This window comes from Protomyctophum parallelum (assembly GCF_964188405.1).
Source record: "Protomyctophum parallelum genome assembly, chromosome: 12".
NCBI classification, from domain to species: domain Eukaryota; kingdom Metazoa; phylum Chordata; class Actinopteri; order Myctophiformes; family Myctophidae; genus Protomyctophum; species Protomyctophum parallelum.
Window position 1 is genome coordinate 28,920,536 of NC_139712.1, and position 8,517 is coordinate 28,929,052.

The 8,517-nt window shown below is 42.4% G+C and overlaps 1 protein-coding gene across 1 annotated transcript; it reads left to right on the forward strand.

Annotated features, from left to right (window-relative positions):
- Positions 1–580: 580 nt before the first annotated feature.
- Positions 581–1,996, forward strand: sox32 (SRY-box transcription factor 32; the record flags this gene model as incomplete). Its single annotated transcript, XM_083777737.1, has 2 exons — positions 581–854; positions 1,215–1,996. 2 exons carry the CDS (start codon positions 581–583, stop codon positions 1,994–1,996), a joined length of 1,056 nt encoding a protein of 351 aa, XP_083633863.1.
- Positions 1,997–8,517: the final 6,521 nt, after the last annotated feature.

Sequence of the window (8,517 nt, forward strand, 5' to 3'; positions counted from 1 at the left end):
TATCCTATAATTGCCTAAATTAATAATCATAACTCGGATGCAATTTATGGTCCAATTAGAGACACTTTAGTTTTGTCCGAAACTGCATCAGACACCCATATACCCAAATAACGTTAATCCCAATTCACTGAGTATTTCCAAACACTATAGTCTAATAATTAAGACGCAATAGCATATAGCCTATAGAGGAAAAAAACAGACTAGACTAGGCTGAGTAGCCTATTATATTCTTTGCGAATGTCTGCACTTTCTAACATCCTAATTTTAGTTTCGCGAGACCAGTTGATTGGGAGCATCAAATAGGCTAGTAGAGAGGCCGATCACCGACTTGAAAAAACACCTCGATTTCACACCTTTAATCCACTCCTCCTCGCCTCCCCTATTGGCGGAGTGGGTCAATCGGGTATATATAGCAGGCCGTGCCATCACTCTGACAATGACATCGGCCTTCAGCCTCCGGAGATATAACAAGTAGCCTAACAACCGAATCGAACACAGTCACAGTCTGAGTCTGGCAAAAATGCATTTTGAAAATCGACTCCCTGCTGCCATCACCTTTGACCACTGCGCAAACAAGACGATGATGTTCGAAAGCAGCAGCGACGACTTCGGTGCCACCATCATCATCGACCACCAGCTGATCGACGTCCGCTCGCCGAGTTCCGGGCCGTCCAGCCCGCTGTCGGTGAACTCGGACTCCAGCAGCTCCAGCAGCGCCGAGGCCAGCAGCAAGCTGTCCGCCCAGCGGATCAGGAGGCCGCTGAACGCCTTCATCATCTGGACCAAGGAGGAGCGCAGGCGCCTGGCGCAGCTCAACCCGGACCTGGAGAACACTGACCTGAGCAAAATTCTTGGTATGTAATTCCCCCCGACGAATCGACGATGTTTCTCCTAATTAGAAGTTTAGAAATAATATTTACTCTTATTGGTTATAGCATGAGCCTATATTAATTAACTAAAATTGTGGTTTGTTAATTGCAATTCTACATTATTGATTCAATATTTTATTAACATTTTGCAAACTGGTACGATTTTATACAATGATACTAAAAGGATAACACAAAAAGGCTATGGGCCTTGTTTCCATTGTGGTCCTATGTAGGCTATATTCAATTCATCATGACATTTAAAGACATATATACAATCATGAAGCATATTGAGGCTTGACTGGTATAATGCACAGATCATTAATTATTATTCTTTTCCCCCTTCAGGTAAGAGCTGGAAGGCCATGTCACTGGCTGAAAAGCGCCCCTACATGCAGGAGTCGGAGCGCCTGAGGGTGCAGCACACCGTCGACTACCCCAACTACAAATACAGGCCCCGACGTAGGAAGCAGCTGAAGAAGGCCTCCAATACTAAGTCCCACCAGTATGCTGCCGAGGCCACCATCACCACCCCTGTGTCTCCACTCTGCAACAACAAGGGCTTCAGTGTTCCTCACGGCTTCAGCATGCCCCATCATCCTCATCAGGACTACAGCTACTTCCACGGCGAGCCACAGCACGCCTACCATCCCCACAACAACACGGCCTCTTTCCCAAGCTCGCCGGAGGCTCACTTCACTGCAGTGCAATACCGTCACCACCAGAACATGGCCGCCACTACTGGTACCTCAAACACGTCTAATATGACGTGCCCACCGGCGTACCCTCATCATCACGCAGCACCACAGCACCACATGTACCCCGGGATGCAGCAGCAGCATCATGAGCATCATCAGATGACGTACGGTCACTCCAGTCCTGCACGGTCCCAAGCAGGGGATCATCACGGGGAGATCAGGGTGTATGCGGGCGGCTCACTGTCCCTTACAGGCCCCTCCATGGACTTATACCTGGAGCAAATCCAGCTGGACATGCTGTACGATCTCGACCGCAGTGAGTTCGACCAGTACCTGTGCCCCGTGGTGGACAACAGGCCCGAGTCGGACTCCGGCAGCTACCATCATCAGCAGAGCACCCTCAGGGAGGCTATTATAAGTTCATTGTTATAAAATGCAGCAGAACAGCCTCAGGGATGTCTGTGCATCATTGTTATTAAAAGTATATATTTTTTTAAATATAACTTTGTGCAATAGTAATTGGTGATAATGTTTTAAAGCGTTTCCTCTTTTTATTGTGCATTTTGTCATGTTTGTTGTTAAACAATGAAAGAGTATATTCCAGTGTAAATATTGCTGAACATCAATAAATACATCAAAAAAGCAAGTAATAATATTTCATGGCATTATTGAAAGGCAGTCAACGTTGACTCCATCTCAGAGAGATCTGAATGCAGACAGTAAACCGTTTTGAGTCAAAGTCATTGTCTTTTGAAAATGGTGATGGGTTGATCGATTACTGATTGCACACTATATTAGATCAACATGCCCACGCCTTGGTCAGACATAAAGCTGTTCACACGCATGTTTTATCTCAATCTCCACCTCTTTCTTGGCAAAGCGAGAGAAGTAGGGTGGGCGCCATGCAGGGGCATAAACTTCCCAGCATCCTGTTTCATTTTAAAGCATTTCACACAAAGGCTCTAAAAATAATGCCATATATCGACACATCTCCAAATGTTTTTGGATTAGTCTGTCAATTGAATTGTTCCCTCGCTCTAAGTTTTCGGAGTTTAAGCCTATTGACACATGACACACTGTTAAATGACTTAAATCCGGAAAATGTGACCGTTATGACCTACATCAGGGGATTTCCAAAGTCAGTCAGAGTCCCAAACCGGGGGTCTGGAGTCGGGACCCATTTTGTGGGTCGCGAGTAAGTATCCCTTTTTTATGTTTCCTAAATGTCTAGGGCGGAAAAACCTTTCTGATCTTGAGCCATAATATGAACCGTTTAAAAAAATGAAAATGCTGCTATTTGTCCCAAAAGTGAATACAAAAGATTGGTGCCATTTGTTTAAAAAAGCTTTATACCCTGTATAACATGACGCAATGTGACATAGCTCTGTTTTGCAATGTGACATCTGTTTTAAACAAGTACCCCCTCCATCCAACATACCTTCCCCATTTTAATATTTTTATTGTATTTTGACACTTTGCTTTGGCAAAGTAAAACATGCCAATTAAGCTAATAAAAGCAATTGAAATTGAACCATCAAGACTTCTAAACTTGTCTGTGACAGTCACTGAAAGGTCAACTTTACTGTATGTTCCAATGTGGAAACAGAAATCTGGAGAAGCATGCAGTAATCAGTTTCTATGCGCCATCTTGAACAAACTTCCAGAAACTGCAGGTCTGGCAGTCTGGTATGCAGACAGCAGTCTGATGGACTGAAGGACAGGATGTGCAATATGGACTTGTGTAATATGTTTTTAGTGTACATGTTTTTACATGTATATGTATGGATTTATGATTGTATGTATGTTTTTTATATAGTCTATAATATTTTATGTTGTCTTAATGCACTGAATTTTGTTGTCTAGTTACAGTACAATGACAATAAAGAGTCTACTGCATAATTATTTTCTCTCTTCTCTCTTAAATTTAGTAAAAGCCTTTTGGCTTTTAATATCGACAACACAGACAATACAGATAGACAACACGTCGGGTGCACCAGCATGGATGCTGGTGAGCTTGTGGCTATTTTCACTGTAATTCTTAAACATGTTTTCTAATGTAGGCAATTTATTTGTATTACTTTTATTTTATTTTATCTACAAGCTATTTTAAAATGCTTTTCAAAATAGTCAAATATGGATAAAAGTTTTAGGGGTAAGGGGTAAGGCAAGATAGGCCCTAACTTATGGTCCATTTGGTTCCATTTGTACACTTAACTGGGCTCCATTTTCGTCACCGCTAAACCCCTTATAAACTTCTTTGCCTTTTTTTTTTACTATTTTGCAAAACATTTTTTAATAGTTAAAATGGCCCTTCTACAAGCTCACAACGTGTCAATGTAGATTGGCTAGTTGAACTATTCAAAAATGTTTTTCAAATTTGTAAAAAAGGGCAAAGAAGTTTAGGGGGTTAGCGGTGACGAAAATGGAGCCCACAGACCCGTATGGGGCCATTTGGAACCCACTCAAGAACACTTCGAGACCCACTGGTGTAACAGAGTGTTTCCAGTGAGCCAACATGCACAATAGCAGCACCCTAACTCTGTTTGACAAGAATGGTCAGAGTCAGACTCATTATAGTATCATCGGTAACACCTAGCTGTTACATATTAATTTGTCCCAATCTCGGGAGAATGAGATCAGTGGAGCTCCCTCTGCTGTTGTGCCTGTGCGTTGCTCACTCTCTTGAAGCAGTCAGTCAGGTTTGAGGCACTGTTTCCTTGAGTATGAAAACCAGACCCTTTGCAAGTTCCTTTGGACCGCATGCACTTTGTCAGATCATCTCTTTCACCTTCCTGAACTCAAAAGTTATTAATTCAAGTGCAGGCTCCCTTGTGTTGCATTTGGCCTCTTAGCAACATGTTCATATTCAGTTGCAGGAAGTTTCTGAAGGAAAAAACAACTGAATGGTATCCGCGTAAATAGTGAAAATGTAATCAAAAACAGAAAGCAGTGTAGTAGAGTGGGCAGGGTTTGTATAGTCTCTTTTACATGTTGTGTAACAAGTTGGATATTCATGAGAATGACATTTTATTGTTTTTTATAACTATTAATTAATTGTGTAATCCTATGGATTCATCCATTTTCAAATGTCAGTACTTTTTATTTTTATAAATGTCCTAATAGGCCAATGAAGTGTTTCAAAGTTTGAGGAAAGCCTAATTTATAACCTGTTGAGAACTCTAGTTTTCGCCGGCTGTCGGGCACGGCTGCACTGATAACTTTGGGGCAGGCCCGTCTAGAGTTTGAAATTTGATTAATGAACAGGTATAGTATAAGTCAAAAGGGAGACATCGAAGAGGAACGATGGATGGGGATCAACATATGGAATATGGAAGGTCAGAACAGGTACTGAAATATATCCATATATGGAGATCTAAGGGTTTGAGGTCAGATGTAGAGTTGCTGGCCAATATTGATGACATCAGCGATCTCCATATACGGGCTTAACTGCGACAGCAGTTCGCATTTATGACATCAGGGTCTCCACATCTCCATCCCTGATGATGTCACATGATTTCACGAGACCTGGGCACCATATGGTGCCCGACACACTGATGGTGCCCGACACACTGACGGGAAATGCTCAATTCCATAGGCCGCAATAAAACGACAAACCCATTAATTCAATCTCTGAGTATACTCCAAGGCCAAATAATCGTTTAAATATCATTAGAAATGAAATAAATATGAATCCCTTTGCAACTAAATTAAGCATTGACGTCACCTATGTTCGGTTTTTGTTTCAGTGATGAATATACAAGGTTACATAGCTTAGAAATCTATCGTAGGGTTTGCTGAAGAATGGCTCAACCTTTTATCAGCTATGAAGAATGTTTGGAATCCCAGCATGTCAAACATCATCTAGTTCAGACAGGAAATAAAAATTCTTTCCATGTTAAAGAATAAATATGTAAATATTACAGATTTAGGTATGTCTAATATTGACTTGTGGATTGCCAAACAGTTTATATTAAAACCCTCAAATTAGATTTTGGCGTTCACTGCATTCCGCAAGATTTTGTGAGGCTATAATTAGGGCTTCTTCTTTTAACTCTAAACACGAAGGTCATCTAATGATATCCTGTCCAGGGTGCATTTTGGGTAGATTTGGGGCTGCTCTGTGCAGATAAGCTCATCCGAGTATTATTATCCTGCTGGGATGTCTGCTCTGTCTGGGGCTGAGCTGGATAAGTCAAACAGGAAGTGCTCTGAAGTGAGACACTCAACGGCTTCTTACGCCTGATTTATACTCGGCCGTGTCGTCTGCTGTGTCGTACACACGCACGCACGCACACGCACACACACACACACACACACATACACACACGCACGCACAAAGCTCTGAGCTTGTAGAATAGATCAACTACTACTACAGTATGTTTCAGGCCGTGACACTAGTGCCATGGTATTTATTATCACCTTCCATCCTCCTGTTGTTGGCATAGATTATTTGTAATGCACTTTTCATTCACAGGGAATCCCAGAGTGCTACATGGTTAAATCAATCATAGAAGGTTAAACGCACAAAAGGATATTGCAGACAGAGTTTCACAGCAATTTAACACGAAAAGGCCTTCCGAAAGAAAATCTTAGGCCTGTTTTAAAAGGGTCCAGGTTCTGCCGTGCTCTATAGCAAGGCTGTTCCACGTGGCACGGTGCTGCTGAGCAGATCTGGCCCTGCCCGGCTGCCCCCCATGGAGCGTGGCTTGGTAGTTGGTACTTTGATTTCACTTCTACAAAGGGAAGATCAATGCATCGAAACAAATCATACAGGGATCATGTTGGGACGTGCCTTTAGGAGAATCAGTTTTAGGCAAGTTAGCTACCCTGCCATTAACTTAATGGCAATATGGCCGCCGCGTGAGGTCTACTGCATTGAATCAAATATCTGCGCCTGTCAGAAAAGGCCAAATTAATATGACAGCACAGTACTTCATCATGGGCCAATCTGCACCAACCTTAATCAAGCACTAATTGGATCTATCAGATTACTATACTGTAACGTCATCAAAGTAGGTTGCTGGCCTGCAGAGTTTCAATGGCTGTCCACCATCATGTCTAGCAGAGTTACATGCTCAACAGCAATAATAACAGCTACAAATCAGAACCGGCCTGAATGCAGACATATGCAATATACTTTTCTGTAATCATATAACTTATTGAGATTGACAGAAAAACAGATTTTTATATAAATAAAAGGCTTTCACAACGAATGTGCTCAGACTTTCCATTATTTAAGTGAAAATATTTAATGTAGAGTGAGAAAACAAAACAATACACTTGTACAAAGCCCTGAGGTACTGGTTAGTGGTTATATGAGTGCACTAATGCATGCACTTAGTTACCTTTTCCACCACTGAGACAAACTGCCAGACAGATAGCGGTTGACCTCTTCAGACAGACTGACGAGGACTGCGATGTCCAACAGACAGACAGACGAATGATGATGGGGTCAGACAGACAGACAGATGACTGCTGACAGGGTCCGACAGACACACTGAGTGGCTGTAGAGCTCCTGAGTCCTGGGCGTGTCGCTCAGGACCTGCTGGGCCCATACAATACTCTGTCACTGTCAGTGTTCCTCAATGGAGATTAACACCAGAAACAAACAAAGGGTGATTAGCAACACACACACACACACACACACACACACACACACACACACACACACACACACACACACACACACACACACACACCCACACACCCACACACACACACAGTTGTCTTTGAGGATATCAGTTTAATGACCATTCCAGATGGGTTGGGTTTCCATTCCCTGGAAAAGATTAATTGTATTATTTCCACCCTCAATGAGACCCACCATCATCATTTGATATTGTAGGTTAACGCACTTCTGTGTGTGTGTGTGTGTGTGTGTGTGTGTGTGTGTGTGTGTGTGTGTGTGTGTGTGTGTGTGTGTGTGTGTGTGTGTGTGTGTGTGTGTGTGTGTGTGTGCGTGCGTGCGTGCGTGCGTGCGTGCGTGCGTGCGTGCGTGCGTGCGTGCGTGCGTGCGTGCGTGGCATTTTGGTTGTTCCTAGTACAGGCGTCTTGTGGCTCTCGGACTAGCAATGTCATTGACATCTTTTAAATCACTGGTTCTCAACCTGTGGGCCACTGGTGGGCCGTGAGGATATTGCAAGTGGGCTCCCAAATAATTGGTAAAAACAGTCCAATTTGCCTGAATGGACACTTTTATGACTATAGAGTGTAAGGAATGTTACAGTACATTCATGAGCTGTATTAATGTATTATGCAAGTACATTTTAGATGGAAAATTAAAAGACTCATCTTAGTGAAAGGTAGGATTAAGACCATAGTCTTGGCAACACATTCCTGCCATGGCAATACTGCCATTGGGTGAACTCATTACCAATCACGGAGTCAATTTTCATTTCTATGCTGATGATACCCAACTATATCTTTCTGTGGCTCCAGATGATCCCTGTGCTTTAGACCCGCTGTTGACTTGTCTGTCTAGCATCAAATGTTGGATGAGTGAGAACTTTCTCAAGCTAAATGAGGATAAGACAGATGTTCTCATAATCGGTTCTAGCGAGCAGAAAGAATCAATAATAAGCAGACTTGGCAACCTGACTGTAGAAAGTAACAGTACAGTAAAGAACCTGGGGGTCATTATTGATTCTGAATTGAATTTTTATTCACACATTAATCATGTTACCAAGATTGCCTTTTTTCACCTTAGAAATATTGCACGAATCAGAGCCTATTTGTCTTTGGACAAAAACGCTAATCCACGCCTTTGTTTTTTCTCGGCTTGATTACTGCAATGCACTTTTTTCAGGACTGCCTAAGAAAACAACTGACAGATTACAACTTGTCCAAAATGCAGCAGCCAGAGTTTTAACTAGAACTAAGATGAGAGAACATATTACTCCAGTTTTAGCTTCACTGCACTGGCTTCCGGTTGTTTTTAGGATTGATTTTAAAA